Source organism: Vigna angularis, chromosome 8, assembly GCF_016808095.1.
Source record: "Vigna angularis cultivar LongXiaoDou No.4 chromosome 8, ASM1680809v1, whole genome shotgun sequence".
Classification (NCBI taxonomy): Eukaryota; Viridiplantae; Streptophyta; class Magnoliopsida; order Fabales; family Fabaceae; genus Vigna; species Vigna angularis.
In genome coordinates this window covers 2,265,091-2,291,572 of record NC_068977.1, presented here as the reverse complement: position 1 = coordinate 2,291,572, position 26,482 = coordinate 2,265,091, and the positions used below count along the sequence as shown (strand labels likewise).

The following is a 26,482-nucleotide window of genomic DNA, read 5'->3' as shown; positions in this document are numbered from 1 at the left end:
TCGAACACACTCCACCATAAACTCTAACCTATAAACCCTAAAACCTAAATCGTACACCCTAAACGCTAAACTTTACACACTAAACCCTAAACATCCAAAAATCCTCAACCCTCAACCCTTAATTCAAAACCCTAAACCCTACACCATAAAACCTAAACCATAAACACTAATCCCTAATCCCTAAACCTTAAACCATACACCATAAATTCTAAACCCTAAACCATACACCTTAAAAATTTAACCATCAACCTTAACCCTTAACCTTCCACCCTAAACCCTGAACCTTCAACCATACACCCTGAACCATAAACCCTAAACCTCACACCCTAAATCCTAAGCCGTACACCATAAACCCTAACCCATAAACCCTAACTCCTGAACCCTAAAGCCTAAACCCTAAACTCTAATCCCTAAATCATACACCCTAAACCTTAAATCCTAAACCATAAACCTTACATCTTACACCCTACACCCTAAACCTTTAACCCTCAACCTTAAACCATTAACTCAGAACCATAAACCCTAAACCCTAAACCATGCCCTTAAACCAAATACCATTAAACCCAAACCGAAAAACCTAAACCCTAAACCCAAAATCATAAACCCTACACCCTAAATCCTACACACTACATCCTATACCTTAAACCCTAATCACTACATCCTAAATTCTAAATCGTAAACCCTACACCCTACACCCTAAACCCTACACCCTAAACCTTTAACCCACAACCTTAAACCCTTAACTCTGAACCATAAACCTGATAAGTATGAAAAATACATGTTTTCAGACTTACTAATTAACTCAAAATTTGTATTTATTCATGAAATAATGTGTTTCCTCATAGAAAAAGTTGTAATAGAAAGTAGGAAAGTGTGTAGTAAATTGTACAGGAATTTATACATCAAAGTGGAGTGTTGTCAGATGTTTCTCGCTAAGCCAACATTAAATCGCTCAGCTAAAAAGATGATTATTCGCTAAGCGCATGATAGTTGTGCACTAAGCGAATTAATTAAATTAGAATTGGCTTTTAAGTTTGAGACATGCAGAAAGAGAGAGAAGTTCTAGATAGAGGAAAGAAACGAAAACATCTCAGGAACTTCAGGAGACTACTTCAAGGCATCAAGACACCATTGTTGCAAGGGATTGCTTCAAATGTGTACGTTATAGATGACTAGGAGTAGTTAAATTTTTTTTTCGTTGGAATTGGATGTAATGAACTCACTCTGATGTAATTTTCTTGTTCAATATATCGTTGTTCATTCATATGCTCTTTCTTGAATTTACTATCATTGTATGGAAATATAATGTTAATTGAATGTCTTTGATTACTGGAAAGTAACTTTGAACATGGACATAGATAGAGCACTGGGATCTAGGGATAGACTCAATAACTTGATCATTCTTAGCATCAGACTTAATGCAAATTGTATGTTAAATTCATTATGGGATTAAAAGTTTGATATATTAATTTAGAACTAGTTGCCAAGGGATTAGGACTAGTATGCCTTGATGTGAATGTTTGAATGAAATAATGAAATATTGAACAAAGTTTTATATTCATATGATTCATGAAACTCAATTCCAACGACGTTTCTTTTAAATATAAATTCCTTGCACACCAACTATTTGATAAAATACCAAAAAGAGTTTCTTGTGTTGTTTTGAGCATTTTGATGTCTAATTAAGTTATAAAAGGAAGAATTGTCATGTGTTGCACAAGTCCTTTGGGAGATGATACTTTTACTTATTTCACTGTATTACTTGAACGATTTGGTATACTTGCCAAAAAGTTATCACAACCCTGAACCCTAAACCTCAAACCTTAAACCTTACATCCTTAACCTAAACCCTACACCGTAATCCCTCAACCCTACACCTACATCCTACACACTCCACCATAAACTCTAACCTATAAACCATAAACCCTAAACCTTAAATGCTAAACTCTACACACTAAAGCCTACAGCTTAAACCTTACACCCTAAACCTTAAACCCTAAAACCTAAACATTAAACCCTCAAACCTAAACCCTAAACCCTTAAACCTAAAACCTAAATCCCAAACCCTATACATTAAACCCTACACCTTAAAACCTAAACGATACACCTTAACCCTAAACCATACACCCTACACATTTAACCATCAACCACAAAATCGTAACCTTGATCCCTACACCTTGAACCTTAAACCATACACACTGAACCCTAAACCGTGAATCGTAAACCCTAACCTCACACCCTAAACCGTAAGCCTTACATAGGGATGGCAACGGGGCGGGGCGGGTACAGATAGTGCCTACCCGCAACCCGACCCGAAAAAAAAAAATCCACCTGCTACACGACCCGCTACCCGCACAGATACCCGCTTATGTGGGTATTTTAAAACCCGCAGATACCCGTGGATATTCGCGGATACCCGCAAATATTAAAAAAATATATTTTAATAAATTATTAAAATAAAATTTAAATAGAATTACAAAACATATATAAAATATAATATAAATTAAATTAAATATAAATATAAATTCAATTTTAATTAAATTTAATCTTGTAAAATATAAATTAATGTTAATTTTAATTAAATTTAACTTAATAAAATATAAATTAAATTTTTATTTTTACTTTTTGCGGGTAGCGGGTATTCGTAGGTACGGATAGTATAATACCCGCACCCGACCCGTTTATAAGCGAGTATTAAAATATCCGCTACCCGCGGGTTGCGGGTAGTAAATATCCGCGGGTATCAACTATCCGTCGCGGATTTTATCCGCGGATATCCGCGGGCGCGGATTTTTTTGTCATACCTAGCCTTACACCATAAACATTAAACCCTAAACACTAAGACCTAAACCCTAAACCCTAAATCCTAAATAATAAACCATAAACCATAAGGCCTAAACTCTAAACCCTAAACCATAACCCCTAAAACCTAAACCTTAAACCCTAAACCCTACACCCTAAACACTTAACCATCAACCACAAACACTCAACCTTAAACCCATAACCCTTAACCTTAAACCATACACTCTGAACCCTATACCCTAAAACCTAAACCCTAAACCATAAGCCCTACACAATAAACCCTAAGCCATAAACCCTAAACCTTAAAGCCTAAACCCTAAACCTTAATCCCTAAATCCTACACCCTAAACCCTATATCCTAAATCCTACACCCTACACCCTAAACCTTTAACCATCAACCTTAAACCCTTAACCCATAACCATAAACCCTAAACCATGCCCTTAAACCAAACACCATTAAACCCAAACAGAAAAACCTAAACCCTAAACCCTACACCTTGCCCACTAAACCATCTTCAACCTTAAACCCTTAACCTTTAACCTTAAACCCTAAACCATACACCCTGAACCCTAGACCTTGAACCCTAAGCCCTACACCATAAACCCTAACCCATAAATCCTAAGCCCTAAAGCCTAAATCCTAAACCCTTAAACCCTAAATCCTACACCTTGAACCCTACACCCTACACTTTAAACCCTTAACCCTCAACCTTAAACCCTAAACCTTAAATAATGCCCTTAAACCAAACACCATTAAACCCAAACCAAAAAACCTAAACCCTAAACCAAAAATCTTAAACCATACACCTTAAAGCCTACACACTACACCCTACACCTTAAACCCTAACCACTACATCCTAAACCCAAAATCCTACACCTTACACCCTAAACCTTAAACCCTAAACCCTACACCCTAAATCTTAAACCCTGAAGCCTATACCCTAAACCTTTAACCCACAATCTTAAACCCTTAACTCTGAACCACAAACCGTGAACCCTAAACCTCAAACCTTAAACATTACATCCTTAACCCTAAATCTCAAACCTTACATCCTTAACCCTAAACCCTACACCCTAAATCTTAAACCCTAAACCCTAAACCTACACCCAACTCGAAGTTGAAGATCGGGTAATTCATTATGATTGAATTGTTTATGTTAGAAAATTAGAAATTTTATTATTATTATTGTTGATATATTTAATATGTTTATATCTCTTTATTATGATTGTTTTATAGATAGTTTACCGTGTTTATGTTTGTGTGTTTGTGAATGATATTATCCATAATTATTGTATAATGTATTATACGTGAGACTATGATATTGCATATATTTCAAAAGCATAATAAATGTGAAAGATGATGGGAAAAGATTTGAAGTAATGTAATTTGGAGTTATTTAGTTATTAATTAAACATTGTTTTCCTAACTTTAAATTTTAAAGTTTTTAAAAAATACATTTTTGCATTATAAAAAGTTTTAAAATATATGGTTTTTTCCAATAATCCGTGACAGTGTGAATTTGGGAATTTCTGCCAGTATACTACTCCGGAGATCCAAAAATCCACTCCTCTGTTTGCCGCTGCCAAAGCCGCTTTCTCAAACCAATTCATCTGTGCAGAAATCACTTAGCTGCGTGTTATTCACCCTTTTATTCCTTAACTGGAATGGTTATTCTGTGTATACCCTTGGTGATTTTTGTGTTGCTCTGTTCTTTATTTTTGCTATGTGTGTGGGGCTTTTGGAAGTGAAAAACTGACATGTATTAATGTTTTGGTTAAATGTACTGGTGAATCCAGGTATATCTAGCTTTTAAGTAACGCAAAGAGCTTCAGCTTGTTCCGAAATAAAATTGACCCAACAACAGTTAGAGAATGCAAACTATGCGGCTGATGCTTTCCAATTCCGACAACAGATCTCTTATCAGGCTCTCTTCATATTTGTATTCTTATTTTCGGACACCATTGAATTTTTTCTCACTATCGGCACCGTCTCGTGCTTCCTCCACCGCAACCAACTTGTTCACATCTCCGTGGTCTTCCTCTCAACGTCGGGGAATCAAAGTATCTGGCTCTGATGTATGCATCTTTTAAATTTGACTATTTTATTGGGCTTTTGGTCAAATTTTATAGGTGCTTCTTCACTGTCTTTTGCGGTGCAGATTAGAGTTGGAAATATCATTGGAAAACAAGGTTCCTTTGCTCTTCGGTTATTGAATTTTACTATGGTTTCAATTCGACATGTATGCTTTCTAACAGATTCATTTTGCATTCTTATTGTGTTGGTCGTGCTTGCTTCCAGGGCGCATTTACGAGGTACTTAATACTACTACTCAATCAATTTATTCCATTGAATCTTGTTATCCCACACTTTCGTTTGTGATGCAAACCTCTTCAGGTTCTTAAAGTAGATCACTCTCATGAAGGAAGAGGAAAAGCCACAATCAAGGTTTGTCCTAAGTTTTCCTCTTTTTTTGTGTCATACTGACCCTCCCTAAATGCATACTTGTTCCATAATTTTATTAATGAGCATGCTTATCTTTATTTACTTTTGGACGAACTTTTACATAAGCTAAAATGCATAAGCTAATTTGTATAAGCACTTTCTAGCTTCTTTTAATTATTATTTTTAACTTGTACATGAGCTAATTTTAGCTTATGGAGAACATAATTTCATTTTTTTTCTTTTTGTTTTTCTCTCCTGGAAGGACATACGGTGAAACTTGTTCAAATATGTCCTTGGGAATGGAATAGTGTACTATGTTGAATATGCCTTAAATTAGGAAAATAGTATTGGTGTAGTGAATGCTATCATTTTATTTGTCTTTTGAAGGAATTACTATCGTATATATTTCTAAAGGTAACTAATGGGAAGTCTTTTGGCCATTGTGTCCAGGAAACCTGCTTTCCTCATTTTTCTGCACTCTCTTTAAGATTTTTCTTGACACACAAAATCAACTCCTTGGTGCAAAATATAGTATGCCTTAATTTTATACTGCATATCCTATTTGGTAGAGGAAAATTTTCATCAGTAATTTTGACAATTTTCTTATTTATCTTCACATATTAGAAAAGTGGTGAACAAAGTGAATAGAAAACTAGTTGTGTAGATGGTAACAATTTACTTATTTAATCATAGTTAAATAACTTGTTTTATGAGTTAAGATTTCTGGACCCTAACAAGTTATTATTATCCATAATAAAAGCATATATGTTTGATATGTAAATGCAAATAAGACAATATTTTAGTTTGGCAGCTACTTTCTTTCATAGCTATTTGGTAGCTGTCAGTAAATAAGTTAGACTGTTGTATTCTAGACAACTGAATCTAGACTGAATGTAGATAGATTGAAATGATAGTCAAGTGCAGAGCAAAGTTTCCTTTACCTCTGTTTCTCTCCTCTTCTCTCTATCCTCTATATTGTGTTCTTCCCTTTTCCCCTCTTCTTGTCTTCCTGTTTCTTTCATCTTTCGTACCAAAATTCTATATTATGACTCATCTTGATTTATTTATCTGTAAATTTACTGGCTTGAATCCACATGTTAAAATGCATGTGTATATACGCTGTTTGCTATTTACAAACTCACTTGGACTGTGTCGAAAAACCAACAAAGTGGTAATGGACAAACTTACTTCGATACACTGTTAAATGATAAACTAATATTTTTTTCATGACCTTACTATAGATGTTATACAAAATCCCAAATATTCTTATGATTTGATTTGGTTGCAAGGTGAGAAAGTGAAAGAGAGTGATCAAGGAGTAACAACAAAGTTTGATTTGAGAATCTAAGTATTCTGCTATTTTCTCTATAATTGAGCTATACAATTTGTAGAAACTGATGAGACATTGGCTGGTAGTTGTTTCGAATGATAATGCAACCATTTCTCCACTAATTTGCTACAAACAAGTTTACTGAACTTCCTACAACAACTAACAGTGTGCAAAAGCACGAATGAGATCTACCTAGTAATAGATGTTATCAAGTAATGTTTTCTTTAGAGGGTGTTAGGGTTTGAATTTTTTGTCCTAACTATTTCTTATTTGGTGTTTTTAGAAACTTATTACATGGTTCCGTAAAAACTGAAAATGGAGAAGCCCTTGTCTTGTATTTAGATGATACCACCTGTCTGTCAATCTTTATTAAGGAAATACAACAATTAAAGGAGATCTTACTAATGCTCTTGTTATCAGTTAAAGTTGTATGTTGTTACTCGGGACTCTCTCAATCAACTACATTTGTAACAAATACTAGTTTGTTGATAATAGGTGGAGCTTCGTGACATTGGTCAGGGAAACAAGATAACACAAAGAATGGGTACTGATGACAATATTGAAAGTATGTACTTGTATATGTAACATGTCAAATGCAAATCTGAGTAATATAATCATTGTGCAAAGTTTGTTGATTTAGTTGTTTTGTTAATATTGATACCATTGTTAGTAACTTCTTGCTGTCTGGTACCATTGTTCATAACCTTTTGTTACGTCCAAGATTGCCTAATATTTATGTTGCAAAGCAATTTAATGAAAAACATTCATGGATGCATTTGGTAGGGGAATCTCCAATCCTTTCCTTGAGGACAATGTTGAACATTTAGGAGATGACATTGATACGTTTCTGGAGAGTACTTAGAATATTCACGTCTAAGGGGTTGTTGGGCACTTTAAATTGTTAGAAGTAGGTAATTATCTTTCATAGTTGGAGAGGTAGAAGAGAAGAAGGTAATTGGTTAGTTTGTAATTGGAGGAGTAAGTTGGTTGCAAGAGGGGAAAATTTTTGTTGGAGGGAAGTCCTTAGGAGGATGGTACTATCTTTTATTCTGTGTGAGATTTGGTAAATCAATATAACGAAAGTGTTCTTTCTTTATTTTTCCCCTTCTCTCTTCTCTACAACTCTCTCTCCCTCGGGAAAATGCTTTGTATATTTTACTTTCCATAAACTAGATAGAGCACTAGAATTACATAGACGGAAATCATTCCAATCCGGGTAACTACAGTTCTTGTAAAGTGAATTTAGGCCTAATTCAGCCCTTCAAAACCCACTTGTAAGGTTTATATATTATAATTTGATCATATCTCTAATCCATTTAGGATCTCTAACACACACACCCATGTTGAGGACTTGGCATTTCAAGTGTGCTAATAGATATTTATGGGTGGTTCGATAATAGTTTAATAGGCCCAACAACTTCCATTAGGATTGGCTTCGATATCATTTTCTAATTCAAAACAAATTTTAATGCAACCTAAGTCTAACAATATATAGAATCAAAGATAAACCACATCCTATACATGAATCTACTAAATTACAAAAGCTTTAACACAAAACAAGTCTTCATGAAGATCTTCTTGCAACAAGAGCACTTAAGACTTGACTTTGAGACATCATCAAAACTTCTTCTTTTTAGCTTTATGCTATCAGAGAATGTTGTAATTAGAGGAAAATCTTCCTAATTAGAGAAAATATCTTTAGAATCTTCTAGTTTATTTTCAGTATATTGTTTCCTTATTTTCCTTTTTTGGAAGATTAGATTGCTACAAATAGGTGTAAGGTATGTAATAGACATAAATGAATGTTAAATTTGGGAGAGAAAATGTAGAGATGAAAATATTACTCCATTGTGTCAAGTTTCTATTACACCAAATGGCCTATATAAGGAGCAAACAGACCAGCACATAAAAGCCCAAAAACTAAAAGTACAATTATACAATACAATATATATCAACACTCCCCCTCAAGCTGGAGCATATAGATCATATGCACCAAGCTTGGAACATATAAATTGAATCCTAGGCCCCTTAGAGATTTGGTCATAATGTCTCCGAGTTGTTCATTAGAATTGACAAACTCAGTAACAAGTTCCTTAGTCAACAACTTCTCTCTAATAAAATGACAATCAATTTCTATATGTTTTGTTCTCTCATGAAACACTGGATTGGAGGCAATATGAAGGGCTGCTTGGTTGTCACAGTACAGTTTCAACGACTCATTTCCACAAAATTTCAACTCTTGGAGAAGTTGCTTGATCCACACAAGTTCGCATGTAGTCAAAACCATAGATCGGTATTCAGCTTCAGCACTAGATCTAACAACAACACTTTGTTTCTTACTTTTCCAAGATATAAGGTTCCCTCCAAGTAGAACACAATATCCTGTAGTATATCTTCGATCAATTGGAGAACCAGCCCAATCTGCATCACAATATCCTTCAATCTGAGTGTTTCCCTTGTCCTCATACAACAATCCCTGTCCTGGATTTCCTTTTATGTATCTGAGAATTCGAATCACTACATTCCAATGGTCAACATGTGGATTCTGCATAAATTGACTCACAACTCCCACTGGATAAGAAAGATCAGGTCTTGTTATTGTAAGATATATGAGTTTTCCAACCAGCCTTCTATATCTCTCTGGATCTGCGAAAGGTTCACCTTGATCTCTCATTAGCTTTTGATTTGAGTCCATAGGACTATCAATAGGCTTGCAATTTGTCAAACCTGTTTCCTCTAAAATATCAAGAGCATATTTCCTTTGTGAAATGATGACACCTTCTTTTGACTGTGCCACTTCAATACCAAGGAAGTATTTTAGACGACCCAGATCTTTAGTCTGAAAGTGGTTGAACAAATGATTCTTTAATTGAGTAATTTTAATGTTGTCATTCCCTGTAATAACAATATCATCAACATACACCATGAGATAAACACATTTGTCAGGAGAAAAATGACCATAAAACACTGAGTGATCCGCCTCACATCGTTTCAACCCAAAATTTTGCACAACCCGACTAAATTTACCAAACCAAGCACGAGGTGATTGTTTCAAGCCATAGAGGGAACGACGTAATTTACAAACTAACCCAGACTCCCCCTGAGCAACAAACCCAGGAGGTTGCTCCATGTATATCTCCTCTTCCAGATCACCATGAAGAAAGACACTTTTAATGTCCAACCGGTAAAGTGGCCAATGACGAATGGCAGCCATAGCAAGTAAAATACGAATGGTACTGGTTTTAGCCACAGGAGAAAAGTATCACAATAATCAATGGCATAAACTTGAGTATATCCCTTAGCTACTAGACGAGCTTTTAGACGATCAATTTCACCAGTAGGACCAACCTTAATAGCATAAACCCATCGGCAGCCAACAGGCTTCTTACCAGGAGGAAGAGGGACAAGGTCCCAAGTACCATTGTGGTCAAGGGCCTGCATTTCATCAACCATGGCTTGACGCCATCTAGGATGATCAAGTGCCTCATAAATATTATTAGGAGTCTTAAGGGAGGATAAGGAGGAAACAAAAGAGAAATAGGTAGAAGACAAACGATGATAACTCAAAAATTTATAAACAGGATATGGATTACGAGTAGAACGAATACCTTTCCGAAGGGCAATGCGCAAATTATCATCTGAGTCAGTAGAAGACGAGGAGGATGAAGGATCCATGGTCTGGTGAGCTGATGGAGGAGAAGATGAGTCTAGAGGATCTTTATTGTTCTGATCTTGAGATTGTCTCCGACGCTGATATGTGAGAAGAGGTGGAGGAACAATTTCATTCACATTTTGAGTTTGAGGTATAGATGCAGGAATAACCAAGGGATCACACAATGGTAAAGGAAACATTTGTTGAACAGATGAACGATCCTCCATAGAGGACGAGAAAAACTGTGTATCCTCAAAGAATGTGACATCAGCAGACATATAATATCTCTTGGTGGAGGGAGAATAACATGTTTTACTAATTGACACGACTCACAATCTAAGACTTGAATGTTCTTGAGACTTGGAACCATCATCTTCAACTTGGATAAACTTGGATGGCCCAACCGATCATGCAAAAGTTTTGGGGATGAAGTGGTAAAACAGGAAACTGAAGAGCTATGTTTCAAAAAATAAAGTCCTCAAGACTCATGTCCTTCTCCAATCACGCAACCCGTACCATGTTCCTGTATAACAAAGGAATTAGCAGTAAAGGTTACAGAACAATTTAAGGAACGAGTCAATTGGCTCAAGGAGATTAAATTGTAAGGACAATGAGGAATATACAAAACATAATTTAAATTTAGTGAAGGAGATAAGGAAACTCTGCCAATTCCCTGAGATGCAACTTTGGATCCATTGGCAATAGTAATGAAATGAGGGATTTTCTGAGAGGACATGGAAGAAAATAAAGAAATAGTACCAGATATGGTCAGAGGCACTTGAGTCAAGGATCCATGGATTGTGACCTTCCACAGATTGAGATATATCGACAGTTGACACATTGGACATGGAAGAGGATTGGTTACGATTAGAAGATTTTCCAGACTTATACTTCAAAAATTCTTGATATTCTTCATTTGAAATTTTGGGTTCATCAAATTTCGAAACATGAACGACCTTGTCTGGATATCCATGTAAGGTATGAGAAATAAAGAAGATTGGGAGAAAATATCCCTTGTGTGTAGCATACACATAGGGTAGTTTATTTATAATGTAAGATAAGGGTTAAACCCTAAATACAGAATGGGCTAAGCCCAATTAACATAAACACACCACTTAACATCTAACACTCCCCCTCAAGCTGGAGCATATAAATCATATGTTCCAAGCTTGTTACAAAGATAATCAATTCTAGGTCCTCGTAAGGACTTAGTGAATATGTCTGCCAACTGGTTGCTTGAGTTAACAAACTCAGTCTTGATATCTCCAGATATGATTTTTTCTCGAATGAAATGACAATCAACTTCAATGTGTTTGGTTCTCTCATGGAAGACAGGGTTAGAGCTAATATGGAGAGCAGCTTGATTATCACATAAGTATCATGTGAGTGACATCTCCAAATTTCAATTCACTAAGCAATTGTTTAAGCCACACAAGCTCGCAAGTAGCTGATGCCATAGCTCTATATTCTGCTTCTGCACTGGACCTTGCCACAACACTTTGCTTCTTACTTTTCCAAGATATCAGGTTGCTACCAATAGAGACACAATATCCAGAAGTAGACCTCCTATCAGAAGGGGAACCAGCCCAATCAGCATCTGAATAACAAACGATTTTTGTATCGTTGTTAGGGCCATATAGCAAACCTTTTCCAGGTGATCTTTTAATATACTTCAGTATGCGAACAACTGCATCCCAATGGTCTTCACATGGGGAGTTTAGAAATTGACTCACCACACTAACTGCGAAGGAAATATCAGGACGCGTAACAGTAAGATAGTTTAATTTACCAACTAGTCTTTTGTACCGTTCAGAATCTGAGAAAGGCTCCCCCTGATTTGGTAGGAGTTTGATGTTAGGGTTCATACGTGTCTCAACAGATTTACAGTTCATTAACCCTGTTTCCTCCAAGATGTCTAACGCATACTTCCTCTGAGATATGACAATACCATCATTGGATTGTGCTACTTCAATACCCAAAAAGTACCGGAGTTTGCCAAGATCTTTGGTTTGAAAATTATTACAAAGGTGTTGTTTCATCTGAGAGATGCCAAGATAGTCGCTTCCTGTGAGAACAATATCATCGACATACACTATTAAGTAGATACATCCAGCACTCGAGTGGCGATAGAACACTAAATGATCCGCTTCACTGCGAGACATACCAAATTGTTGAACAACACAACTGAATTTACCAAACCAGGCCTGAGGAGACTGTTTTAGGCCATATAAGGATTTGCGAAGACGACATACCAATCCAGATGACTCCCCCTGAGCAACAAAGCCAGGCGGTTGCTCCATATAAATTTCTTCATGCAAATCACCATTGAGGAAAGCATTTTTGACATCAAGTTGGTAAAGAGGCCATTGTCGAAGAGCGGCCATGGCAATGAATAGGCGAACAGAGGTCATTTTTGCAACTGGAGAAAAAGTATCACCATTATCCAAACCAAAAATCTGTGTGTAGCCTTTGGCAACCAGTCGAGCTTTCAAACGATCAATTGTGCCATCAGGACCAACCTTGATAGCATACACCCACCTGCAACCAACAACAGACTTTCCAGATGGTAATTGGACAAGCTCCCAAGTTCCACTTTCCTGTAAAGCACTTAATTCATCCATCATAGCTTGACGCCAACCAGGATGAGTTAAGGCATCACCCACAGATTTGGGAATTGACACAGAAGAAATGGATGAGAGACAAGTATAAAAAGATGGAGATAATCTGTGGTAATTAAGAACAGTATAATGGGGGGAAGGGTTACAGGTAGAGCGTATACCTTTACGGAGGGCAATAGGCAAGTCAGACTCAGTTGCTGGAGCCGGAGGAGACACATGAGGCAGCACCGGAAGTGAGTCAAGAGGGAGACAATTACGGCGACTATAAACCCGAAGGGGTGGAGGTGAAGGATGATCCTGTGGTGAATGAGAGTCTAAAGAAGGAGAAGACAAAAGGGGTGGAGCATCACCAGGAGGATCACAGATAAGAAGAATATCAACAGTAACAGGGAGAGGTACAAAACTAGAAGATAGATGTGAAAAGTAAAAAGAAGACTCATCAAAAGTGACATCAGCAGAGATAAAATGACGATTGAGGGAAGGGGAAAAACACTTATAGCCCTTTTGTGACCGTGGAAATCCTAAGAAGACACATTTGTGAGACCTAGGAGATAACTTATCAAGACCAGGACTAAAATCATGAACAAAACATGTAGACCCAAAATGATAGAATCCTCCACAACGAACCTAATCAATACTCCAAACTCACACCAAAAACACCAGGTAATGAAGAAAGATCTCTTTTATTCACAAAAGAATATCTCTATACAATGAACAATAGAGGCCTAACCCTCTCCCCAGGACAGAACCTGTTTAACAAACAATTAACCAAAAATCCCCCCTCCTACACTAACTCTCCTATTTATAATGGTTTCCCTCCTCACTTAACTGCTAAAGGCAGTTAAGTGCCAGACCGTTAGTTAGTTAATCGCATCAGTTGTGCCTCTTCCTTCTCTCGTACACTATCCACTTCCCCTTATTCCTTTCAGGTCTATCAATACCCTCCGCCTGAAATTCAACCTTGTCCCCAAGGTTGAAGTCAGGATATTGTTCTCTGATAGTTGCCTCATCCTCCCAAGTTGCCCCATCCGAACCTCCTTCCTGCCACTCAATCAGCAATTGTGGCACTGTCTTCTTTCCCTGTTGAGCTTGCCTTCTCCCCAAAACTCCCACTGGCCAGAAAGACGGCCCTTCTGCTTGCAATTCTCGTGGTAATTCCTTTTCTACCCTTCGCTCCCCTATAGCCTTTTTTAATTGGGATACGTGAAAAACGGGATGGATCCGCGCTGTATCTGGTAACTGCAACTTGTAAGCTACCTCCCCTACTCTCTGACTGATCTTGAACGGCCCAAAGTACCTCGCCGACAATTTTGGGTGCAGCCTAGTTGGCATTGAAGTCTGCCTATGGGGTCTTATCCTTAGATAAACCCAATCTCCCACTTCAAAATTCGCTGGTTTCCTTTTCTTGTTCGCTTGCCTTATCATCTGTTCTTGTGCCTTCTCCAAATGAAATTTCAACTGTCTCAAAGCCTCATCACGGGTCAAAAGCTCTTGACTCACTGCCTCAACTAAAGTTTCTCCCGGAATGTATCTATGCAACGAGGGAGGCTGCCTCCCATAGACTGTCTCAAATGGGGTGCACTTTATAGCTCCTTGATAGCTGGTATTATACCAATACTCAGCCCAAGGTAAGACCGCCATCCATCCTGCTGGTTGCTCCGAACAAAAACATCGGAGGTATCCTTCTAGCACCCTGTTCACGACTTCAGTTTGGCCGTCCGTCTCGGGATGGTAAGCCGTACTCATTTTCAGCTTCGTCCTCAATCCCTTAAAGAGTTCTTTCCAGAAAAGACTAAGAAACAAGGGGTCTCGGTCACTTACCACCGACGGAGGAATCCCATGTAACCGAACAATCTCCCGCGTGAAAACCTCAGCAACCGTTCGGGCTGTGTAAGGATGTTTTAAGGGCAGAAAATGGGCGTACTTACTCAAACGATCCACCACAACTAATATCGCATCATGCCCTCTGGATTTGGGTAGCCTTATAATGAAATCTAAGCTCAAATCTTCCCACACCGCGTTTGGAATCGGCAATGGCTGCAAGAACCCCTGAGGAGAAGAAGACAGATATTTGTGTTGCTGACATACACTACATCGTGCTACGAACTCGGTCACGTCTTTCTTTATCCCCCTCCAAAATAGGGATTGAGCGATTCTCCGGTAGGTTCGATAAACTCCGGAATGGCCCCCTGCCTGCGTTACGTGAAATTCTGCTATTAATGTGGCAATCCACGAAGATTTGGCTGACAACACCAGCCGGCCCTTGTAATGAAGCCTTTCATTCTCCAGAGAATACGCAGGATGGGTGTTTGGGTCTGCTTTGATTTCTTCCACCACTTTCTGCAAAATCGGATCCGCTGCCACTTCCCTGGTTACTTCTTCAAAATCTTGCCAGTACGGTCTAGCCACCACCCTGAGTTCCCCCTCCTCCGTGCCTTCCTCTTCTTTTTTTCTCGACAAAGCATCAGCTACCTGATTCAACGTACCCGCCTTATATACGATCTCAAAATCGTACCCCATCAGCTTTACAATCCAATTTTGTTGGTTTTGGGTAGTGATGCGCTGTTCAAGCAAGTGTCTTAGACTTTTCTGATCGGTGTGAACCACAAATCGCTGACCCAGAAGATATGGCCTCCAGTGTTGAATGGCCATCACCAGCGCCATTAATTCCTTCTCGTAAATTGACTTACTTAGCGTCCTCTCCGACAACGCCTTGCTGAAGTAGGCGATAGGTTTCTTATTCTGCATCAGCACCTGATTCAACGTACCCGCCTTATATACGATCTCAAAATCGTACCCCATCAGCTTTACAATCCAATTTTGTTGGTTTTGGGTAGTGATGCGCTGTTCAAGCAAGTGTCTTAGACTTTTCTGATCGGTGTGAACCACAAATCGCTGACCCAGAAGATATGGCCTCCAGTGTTGAATGGCCATCACCAGCGCCATTAATTCCTTCTCGTAAATTGACTTACTTAGCGTCCTCTCCGACAACGCCTTGCTGAAGTAGGCGATAGGTTTCTTATTCTGCATCAGCACCGCTCCGACTCCTCGACCAGATGCATCACATTCAATATGGAACGGCTGCCGAAAATCTGGCAAGGATAATACGGGCGCCGTCGTCATTGCTTCCTTCAGATTTTCCCATGCCTCCTCTGCCTTATCGTTCCAAACGAATCCCCCTTTTTCTAACAACTCCGTTAACGGTTTGGCGATCTTGCCGTAGTCTTTTACGAACTTCCGGTAATACCCCGTTAGCCCCAAGAACCCTCTCAGCCCCTTCAGAGTTTTCGGTCTCTCCCACTCCTTTACTGCCGATACCTTTTCCGCATCCATTTCGACCCCTTTTTGCGAAATCACATGGCCCAAGTACCTTACTTTAGTCTGCCCAAACTCACACTTCCCCTTATTTGCCACCCAGCCATCACGCTCCAGGACGGACAACACCGTCTCCACATGCTTCAGATGCTCCCCCCATGATCGGCTGTAAACTAAGATATCGTCGAAAAAGACGAGGACGAACCTTCTCAAAAAGGGTTGGAAGAGACTGTTCATCGAACTTTGAAAAGTCGCCGGCGCGTTAGTGAGTCCGAAGGGCATCACCACAAATTCGTAGTGCCCTTGATGCGTCCGGAATGCTATCTTCTCTATATCCCCCTTGTCCATGCGAATTTGGTGATATCCCGCTCTCAAATCTATCTTTGAAAAGTAACACGCTCCTTTCAGCTCATCCAACAATTCTTCAATCACGGGAATCGGAAATTTGTCCGGTACGGTGGCCCGATTGAGCGCCCTGTAGTCGACGCAAAACCGCCAGCTCTCGTCCTTCTTCTTTACCAAAATGACTGGGCTCGAATACGGGCTGTGGCTCGGCTGGATCACCCCAGTTCGAAGCATTTCCGCAACTTGCCGTTCGATCTCACCCTTCATGACATGCGGATACCGATAAGGCCGGACGTTCACTGGGTCCATTCCCTCCTTCAGCTTTATCTGGTGCACCCTCTCTCTTTCAGGTGGAAGACTAGTGGGCTCTGCGAACACCTTGTGATACCGGCCCAATAATTCTCCCAGTTCCTCCCTCTGTCCTTCAAAAAGGTCCTTACCATTCTGATTCACGTTCTGGGCCTCCAGCAAGCCCAACTCCCAAATCAGTAAGCAGACTTCCACGTCATCTACTTTTGATAAAGTTCTGGGTCCCACAATCTTTCTTTCTAATGTGGGGTCACCTTTAATGGTGATCTCCTCTTCTCCCTGTCGGTAAATCATGCTTAAGGTTCCCCAGTCCACCGTCACCTTCCCCAATTTCCTCAACCAGTCTATCCCCAGAATTAACTCTACCCCTCCCAACTCGAACAAATAAAACCGTTCAACGATATCAGCTTCTCCGACCTTTACGGCCACCTGTTCACAACACCCCCTAATCTTCTTCCGTTGACCATCCCCCAAGCTCACGAGATACGGCTGGGTATCCTCCACCTTCAACCCCAGCTCCTCCACTACTCTGCGACTAATGAAATTGTGGCTCGCGCCACTGTCGATCATCACCAAGACCTCTCGCCGACCTATCCGCCCCCACAACTTCATCGTTTTGGGGGACGACAACCCCCCTGCTGACAAAGCCGACAGTTCCATTTGAGCGATGTTCACTTCTGTTTCCGTCTCACCGATGTCTTCCTCCTCCTCATCCACCACGATCAACATGCGAAGTCCCCGTTCCGGGCACCGATGACCCGGACCAAACGGCCCTCCGCAGCGGAAACATTTGCCCTCCTCTCTCCTTTTCAAGTACTCCGCATACGGTAGGTTTCGCGGGCCTCGATCTCTCCTGTCACCGGTGGTTCTGGCAACGCCTCCTCCTTGGGTCGTCTCCCTCTTAACCAACCCGACACTCTCGATGGTTCCCCCTCGATTCTGCGTTTCTCTCAGTGGGTCCACCCGCGCGACTGTTCCCGCCGACCGCCCCCACGAACTTAGATTTTTGTACCCCGATCCTCCTCCCGTCTTCAACGACGCACAAAATTTTTCAACGTCCCTCGTGACCCGCATCGCGGTCATAAGGTCTGGCGGATCATGCGGTCTCACCTGGTCGCTCACCTCTTCCCTGAGACCCGCCATAAAATAACCCAGGATTTGCTTCTCTGGAATTTGAGTCGTCTGACCCACTAACACCTCAAAATCCCTGGCGTAGTCTTCCACCGGCCCCGTCTGTCTGATTGCCGATAGCTTCTCATAGACGGTTCCCGAATTCCTCCTCCGAAGCGAATTACCAATGCTCTTTTCAACCCCTCCCACGAGTAGTTCTTAGTCTTCTCCCGCCAGAATCGGAACCAGCTTCCGGCGTACCCTTCCATGCTGATAAACGCCAGTTGCATCCTCTCCTCTTCTTCCACTTTTTGTACCTCGAAAAACTTTTCCGCCCGACTCATCCAATTCCAGGGTTTGCCACCTTCAAACACGGGCAAGTCCACCCGCTTCCGCCAATTGATCATCGCCCCCGTACGTCCTGCTCCGGTTTGGCCCCCATCGTCTCCTGATCCTCCGACGTTATCATTGACAGACGATTCACTCCCATCCCGTCGCACCCCTCTATTGTCGGTCTTGCGGTCTTTCAAGATCGTCAAAATCGCTTGGATATCTTGGCGCATCATCTCACAGTTTTGCCTCAGCGTCCCGGTTTCATGCCGCAGGTACACCGTTTCCGCTTTCGTTTCTGCCAACGCCACCTCCACCGCTTCCATCTGTTCCGCAACCGTCACCACTCTTCCCTCCATCACGTTCGGCTATCAATGGATCCGACAGGTCGGACCAATTTGATAGAATCCTCCACAACGAACCTAATCAATACTCCAAACTCACACCAAAAACACCAGGTAATGAAGAAAGATCTCTTTTATTCACAAAAGAATATCTCTATACAATGAACAATAGAGGCCTAACCCTCTCCCCAGGACAGAACCTGTTTAACAAACAATTAACCAAATATCCCCCCTCCTACACTAACTCTCCTATTTATAATGGTTTCCCTCCTCACTTAACTGCTAAAGGCAGTTAAGTGCCAGACCGTTAGTTAGTTAATCGCATCAGTTGTGCCTCTTCCTTCTCTCGTACACTATCCACTTCCCCTTATTCCTTTCAGGTCTATCACAAAAACTCGAAGAGGTAATGGATGCAGAGGATCTTGAGGAAATAAGATAGAATGAGGGATTTTGTTATCTAGGACGGAAGAGGGCATGCGGTTGATAAGATAACATGCTGTGAGAACTGCATCACCCCAAAAACGTGAGGGTACTTGACCATGAATCAGAAGTGTACGAGTTGTTTCAATAAGGTGTCTATTCTTGCGCTCAGCCACCCCATTTTGTTGAGGGGTATAAGCACATGAGGTTTGGTGAAGAATGCCATGAGAAGCCATAAACTGTTTAAACAGTTGAGAAAGGTATTCACGGCCATTATCACTACGTAAATTTCAAATACAAACCCCAAACTGTGTTTTTATTTCATTGAAAAAAGATTGGAAAATAGAAAACAACTCAGAACGATTCTTCATTAAAAGCAACCAAGTACACTTGGAATAATCATCAATAAAGGTAACAAAATACTGAAAACCTAAAATGGACTTAACACGACTAGGTCCCCAAATGTCAGAATGAACCAATGAAAAGGGGGACGACGCCCGTTGTGAGACACTACGAGGAAAGGAACTACGAGTATGCTTCCCTAACTGACAAGACTCACATGACAAACTTGATAATGTGGACAACCTCGGGACAAGTTGTAGTTTGGCAAGACTAGGATGACCGAACTGAGTATGAAGAAGGGATGGTGACTCCATGACTACGCCAACATGTGGAGAAGGGCGGAGATGATAAAGGCCATGAGACTCACATCCTGTGCCAATCATGTGTTTCGAACTCCGGTCCTGCAACCAAACAGAATCTTTAGTAAATGAAATAACACAATTAAGAGTACGAGTTAAACGACTAATGGACAATAAGTTGAAGGGAGACCCAGGGACATAAAGTACATGCTCAATGGATATGGATGGAAAATTATTAACAGTACCAATACCATGAGATGAGACTCTAGACCCATCAGCCATTGTTACCGAGGGTAAACTATCCGGACATGACAAGGAAGAAAACAAGGACTTGTTACTAGTGATATGATCGGTGGCGCCTGAGTCAAGGACCCAAGGTCCGAGGGAGTGAGTTAGACCAACAAAAGGTGTACCTGTACTGGCAACAGATGCAGATGTAGTGGAACCAGAGTGCTGATGATCCTCATACCATCTGAGAAATTCGTTGAAGAGTGCAGGTTTGTCTACGGTATTAGATGAAGTAGAATGGTCTGCAGACGGTGATCGGGGAGGTGGATCAGAATTTGCCATTGCTACAGGTCGAGGAGGACGTCCATGGAGAGCATAACATCTATCAATCTTGTGGCCTAACTTGCCACAATGGTCACATTTTGGAAGTCCTTTTCTTGGCTTGCGAAACCGACTTCGATCATCACGTTGAGCAGCCATAACAGAGGAATCATCAGTATGAGGGGATGTCTCAGTGACGGGTTTGCTCGGTATACGCAAAAGAGCAGAACGAGTAGAAGTAAAGTTGGGTATGACAGGATAACCCAAAATCTGATCACGGACATGAGAAACATCATCAGAGAGTCCGTATAATGCCAACAACATGAAGAACTTTGATCGTTGTTCCAATTCTGCAGCAGGAGTGGAAGCAGGAGGTAATATATCATTAAAGTCATGAAGAAGGGCATGAATTTTACCCAAATATTCTGCCATGGGACCAGGATTGCGCGGACCAATAACAGTTAATAAGTCCTGACAAACACCATAAAGATGCTGAGTGTCATTTGTGTATAACAACTTCGCTTGTGCCCATACTTCTGAACATGTTTCATAGGATCGAAACATTTGTTTCAGTGAGGAGTGAATGGTGGACTTTATAACAATGCATAACTGAGCATCAATTTTCATCCAGCGGGAAGTGTCATCTATGGGAGCAGTAGTCACATTTTGAGTAAGATGATCTAAGTACCCCTGACTCTTCAACCAAAGTTTGATGTCGGACGCCCTTGTTGCATAATTCGTGCCATCTAACTTGTCAATGGACAAGTGTACATTCACATAATTGGTATATATTGAAGGATCAGAAGATGAGCCACCAATAGGGGTGTTTGTAAACGAGGAAGACGCCATAGGAGGGAGAAACCCTAAAAATTCAAAGTGCTCCGATTGACGCAACGACCACAGATCCAGAAAGAGGGCGAGGAGGTGATCACGACAGTGCTGATCGGCGGTGTAAAGCTCCGGCGACACGCCAGCAAGCGCGATGGCAGCGACGACTCTTGCGGCGGCGCGTGGAGGCGCGTGAGAGGTCTGATCGCCGCGATCTTCGTACGACGGTGGTCGCCCGGCCGAGACGCTTCCGATGGTGTGGTCGCCAGTCGATTCTGGAACTCCGGCGGCAGCGGTGGCGGCGGTGGCGACCGCAGAGGCGGCGACTACGACAACAGCAGTAGTGATGGGTGCCGGAGACCGTGGAGTTGACTGGAACTATTCTTGTGCTCTAGATACCATATGAGAAATAAAGAAGATTGGGAGAAAATATCCCTTGTGTGTAGCATACACATAGGGTAGTTTATTTATAATGTAAGATAAGGGTTAAACCCTAAATACAGAATGGGCTAAGCCCAATTAACATAAACACACCACTTAACATCTAACATAAGGCATAACATTTCTCTCGAGTATGGCCTATCCTCTTACAATATGTGCACTGAGGAGGATTACCACGGCCACCACGTCATCCTCGGTTGCCTCTGCCTCCTCCTCTTCCTTGTGGTGCTACCATTGCTGATGTTTGAATATCACCAATTGAACTTTCGTCTTTAACTAATGAAGGTACCCGAAGAAGTCGAGTAACTAAGCTGTCCATTGATGGAACTTGATCACCAACTAACATTTGATCACGAACATGACCAAAATCTGAATGTAGACCTCTTAAAATTAAGATTATGTAAAACTTATCAAGCTTCTTGTTTAGGCCTTCTAAAGAATCAACCACAAAGAAATTCTTCAATTCTTGTACAGCAGCACGGGTTGTTCCTATGTAAGTAACCATATCATGATTGTTTTGTTTGAGGGAAGCCACTCTTTGAGTTGCATCAAAGAGGCGTTGTACATCGTTAGCAAAGATATCCTGAGCTTTTCTCCAAAAGGCGGAGCACGTTTTGTAAGGTCTCAAAATTTCTAAGACTTCTGGTTCAACAGATTGCCATAGGACAACACATAGTTGAAAATCAAGCTTCTGCCATTGAGATTTCTCTTCAGAAGCGGTGGAAACATCTTGTTCAAGATGGTCATGGTGTCCTTGACCAAGAAACCATAACTCCACAGAAGAAGACCAAGATAGATAGTTTTTCCAATTGAGTTTTGCAGAAGTAATGGTTGGAGTAGCAGAGAGAGACGGTGTTCCAAGACCAGCCATTATAAAGCCAAACAAGAAAGGAGGAAAAAAAAGATTGTGGGAAGAAACCCTAAACGGAGCAACCCTCAACGGAACAGCAAATCAGAGACCACAACACACTCAGGAGACGGAGGCGAAATGACCGACAGTGGCGCGGTGAAGATCCGATACGGGAGAGGCGGCGCGTGAAGCCCACGCGCCCGAGAGAGAACACACAGAAACGGCTCGTGACGGCGCGTCGAGAGGAGGATGCGGCGGCGACCACCAGGGATGGGTCGCGCTCTTCGAGGCGCACCGAACCCTTAACTTCGCCGGAGAAAAGGCTGCGACGGCGGCGACGGCGACGGAAGCGACGGCGGACGATGGCGGGCAATGGGTGGCTAACTGCAAACCCTAACCTGCACTGGATACCATGTTAAATTTGGGAGAGAAAATGTAGAGATGAAAATATTACTCCATTGCGTCAAGTTTCTATTACACCAAATGTCCTATATAAGGAGCAAACAGACCAGCACATAAAAGCAGAAATGTGATCAGAAGCACCTGAGTCAATTACCCATGAATTTTGACATTCCATAGATTGAGAATCGCAGGCTGTTGATGTATTGGGAGATTGAGATGGTTGTGCCAAGCTGTTAGACTTTAACCTTAAATACTCTTGATATTCATCCTCAGAAAACATAGAAGTGGAGGTTTCAGTTTTCGAAGTGGAAGTTTCAGTCTTCGAAATATTGGCGGTTTTGGAAGGGAAACCATGTAAGGAGTAGCAATTCTCTTGAGTATGACCCATCCTTTTACAATATGTGCATTGAGTACGTCCCCGACCTCCTCGTCCTCCTCCTCTAGTGCCACGTCCTCCTCTTCCTCGTGTGGCAACCATGACAGATGGTTCCACTAGTTGATGCGCTTCTTGAGTTTGAGATACCGGGACACGCAAAAGGCGAGTGGTCAATGTTTCCATAGAGGGGACCTCATGACTAGTTAGAAGTTGATCTCTGAGATGATCAAAATCGGGATGTAGGGCACGAAGGATCAACACCATGTAGAATTTGTCTAGTTTCTTGTTTATATCCTCTAATGGATCTACTTCCAAAAACATCCTAAGTTCTTCGACAGCAGATTGGGCTTCAGCCATGAAGGACACCATATCATGGTCTGCCATTTTAAGAGATGCAAGTTTATTCGTAGTGTCATAGAGACGTTGAATATCGTTGGCATAAATGCTTTGGGCTTTCTTCCAAAAGGAGTGACAAGTTTTGAAAGCCCTCAAAGATACAAAAAGTTTGGGTTCCACTGATTGCCATAACAGGGCACACAACTGGAAATCTGCTTGTTTCCACTGATCAGCTTTTTCAGTAGGCACATGGCTTCCATCTCGCTCAAGGTGGTCATAATGCCCTTGGCCAAGGAACCACATTTCAACGGCAGCAGACCATGATAGATAATTTTTTCCATTTAGCTTCTCGGAGGTAATTGATGGACTTCCAGAGAAGGAAAGAGTACTGCCAGACGCCATTTCTGAAGAAGACGAATAGTACTAACGAAGAACAAGAAACCCCTAAGGGTTTAGACGAAGGAAACTGTGACAGTGATGGACGACGGTGGCCGGCAACGGCGGGCGGTGGCCGGCGGTGACGGTGGCCGGCAGTGACGGTGGCCGGAGACGGACGACGGTGGCCGACGGTTGACGGTGGCCGGCGGCGGGCAGCAGCGGGCAGCGGCGGGCGACAAAGAACTGTGGCGCCGGACAGATATATATTACTAGACAGAAACGAGAGCGGGATCGACCCGCTCTGATACCAACTTAAGATTGAAACTGTAAAATAATTTTAGAGGGCTTGATTGATCCCTCTCACAATCTTCTATTTATAAGAATAAATTGATACACAAGTACATGATAAATAGGGTAACCCTAGACACAATATAATCATGATAAAATAGGATAAATATCCTAACAAGCCCAAAAACTAAAAGTACAATTATACAATACAATATATATCAACAATGATAATAATTAAATTCATTCTCTTTTCAAGTGTAACCAAATCAGAGATAAAGCTCTACATATTCAGAATAAATCTAGATTTTGATGAGGGCCAGCAGTGTGTCTTTGTTCTTAGATCCAATAACCTATATGAAGGCTGTGTACATTTTCCATTCTTTTAATTTAAATGGAAAGATGTTGAGCAATATCTGCCTTTTCCAATCAGTGTCCGGTAGGGTACATCAAGCCTTGAGATAATGGGCTTGTAATCCTTTCCTGCACTTACAAATCGCTAATTGTTTCAGGGGTCTACGTTCAGGAGAAGACTTTCATGTTTATGTGCATGGATCATGATGGAACTGTAGTTTTGATGGAGTGAGTTTTTACAGCGTTCGTTCTAATTGGGGTTATAAATTCTTAGTAAGCTTAATTATTAATTTGTTTCTCTTTGTATTTGTGATCAGCCCTGACTCACTGGATCAAATGGAAGTTTCAAAGGACTTGTTCAGCAAGGACTGTTTGTATCTACGAGGTGGATAAAAGCTAACACTCCTCAACCCTTGATATCTGCTCTTTTTCGATCAATTAATGTGGAACATTTTTAACTTGTCAATTGCGCTTAGTGCTCATATCATGCTGGAAAGGATGCTATGATAACATGTTTTTTTCAATAACCTACAAATGTGTCAATTGTTTTTTTAATTTATCATTTTTATGGATTATTGGCAATTACATTTCTTTTGTTTTGTTTTTCTAATCAAATTCATTGTTCAATTGCTTTGTAATGAATTTGAGTGATGATTGTCTCTCAAGTGTTTCCCCAAAACTTGTGCTACCAATTGTCAACTTCCTCATTAACTTAGAGTCTTAGATAATCAGTTGTTGATGTTATTGTTCAGTGTGCGCTTTCTATAGCTTTGTAACAACTATGTATATCTGCTAGGGTGTTTGAAATCTGAATGCCGCCATGATGCATGGCATTTAAAATTTGTTCCATTACTTCAATCACATGCTATATCACTATCATTAGTTTTATTCTTGTTTCACCCCTTGTTCACTGCTGTATTTATATGAAAAATGTATAGATAATCACCTACATGCAGCAAAAGTTCCCTAATTCATCATAAAGCTACCCAACTAACAGTAATTCTAGAATATACACTACCGTTCCATCCGTTCTCCTTTAAGTCTACTCTTCTCAATCAGTTGTTGAATCACCTTTCTTTACTCCTCGCATACCTCCTGCCCTTTCTATTTTCCCCCACTCTCTCCTCTACCTGACTCCTTTTCTCATACAGTTTTTGTTGGGTTCCTAAATTGGGAACCCACTTTCAAGACTCCCTTCCTCCCCCAAGAAACACAGAAAGAAAGAAAGAAAGTGAAGTCTGAATGTTATTCACAAGTATAGTATTTGTACAATCAACCGCAGAGGCATAACCCTCTTCCACAGTTATAAACCCGTAAGCAACTAAGCAATCAAAAATCCCCCAATCCCTTCTTCTCAGCCTCTATTTATACAATCTTACAATCTCACCAAAACTGTCCTAACTGTTAGTTTGTTATAGTTTGTTATATTCATTTCCTCCTATTTCTTCTCTCATAAACTACCCATCCTTTCTTATTCTTATCCCTATCAATACCCTTCCCTTGATCATCAACCTTGTCCCCAAGGTTGAAATCGGGGTACTGTTCTCGGATGGTTATTTCATCTTCCCAGGTGGCCCCTTCTGGTCCTCCTTGTTGCCACTCCACTAGCAGTTGCGGCACGCTTCCTCCTTCTTCTGTCCGCTGCCTCCTTCCCAAAACATTCACGGGCCAAAACGAAGGCCCTTCTGCCTGCAGATCAGGTGGTAGGTCCTTCTCCACCTGGTGCTCTCCTACTGCCTTCTTCACCTGTGAAACATGAAATACCGGATGGATTCGAGCTGTCTCTGGCAACTGCAATTTACAAGCTGTCTCCCCCACCTTCTGAATCACCCGAAAAGGTCCAAAATACCTTGCTGACAGCTTTGGGTGGAGTCTGGTTGGCATTGAGGTTTGTCTATGGGGTTGTATCTTCAAATACACCCAGTCCCCCACATTCATATTTGCGACCCGTCTCTTTTTATTAGCTTGTTGCACCATAAGATCCTGCGCGCATTCCAAATGGAACCTCAACTGTTTCAGAGCTT

At 41.1% G+C, this 26,482-nt stretch overlaps 1 protein-coding gene across 4 annotated transcripts in view; it reads left to right on the top strand.

The window, feature by feature from the left end:
- Positions 1–4,306: 4,306 nt before the first annotated feature.
- The window catches only part of LOC108319034 (uncharacterized), a 33,281-nt gene continuing 11,105 nt past the window's right edge, over positions 4,307–26,482 (top strand). Inside the window, exons 1-8 of one of the 4 annotated variants that reach the window (XM_052867467.1) lie at positions 4,307–4,431; positions 4,600–4,878; positions 4,962–4,992; positions 5,102–5,115; positions 5,198–5,248; positions 7,071–7,140; positions 24,617–24,686; positions 24,776–24,843. In XM_052867467.1, the coding sequence (XP_052723427.1) occupies positions 4,675–4,878; positions 4,962–4,992; positions 5,102–5,115; positions 5,198–5,248; positions 7,071–7,140; positions 24,617–24,686; positions 24,776–24,843 (508 nt within the window). In that variant the 5' untranslated portion in view covers positions 4,307–4,431; positions 4,600–4,674. Of the gene's footprint in view, positions 4,492–4,599; positions 4,879–4,961; positions 4,993–5,101; positions 5,116–5,197; positions 5,249–7,070; positions 7,141–24,616; positions 24,687–24,775; positions 24,844–26,482 lie in introns of all 4 variants that reach the window. The other 3 variants (XM_052867466.1, XM_017550044.2, XM_017550043.2) reach the window with 3 other exon arrangements.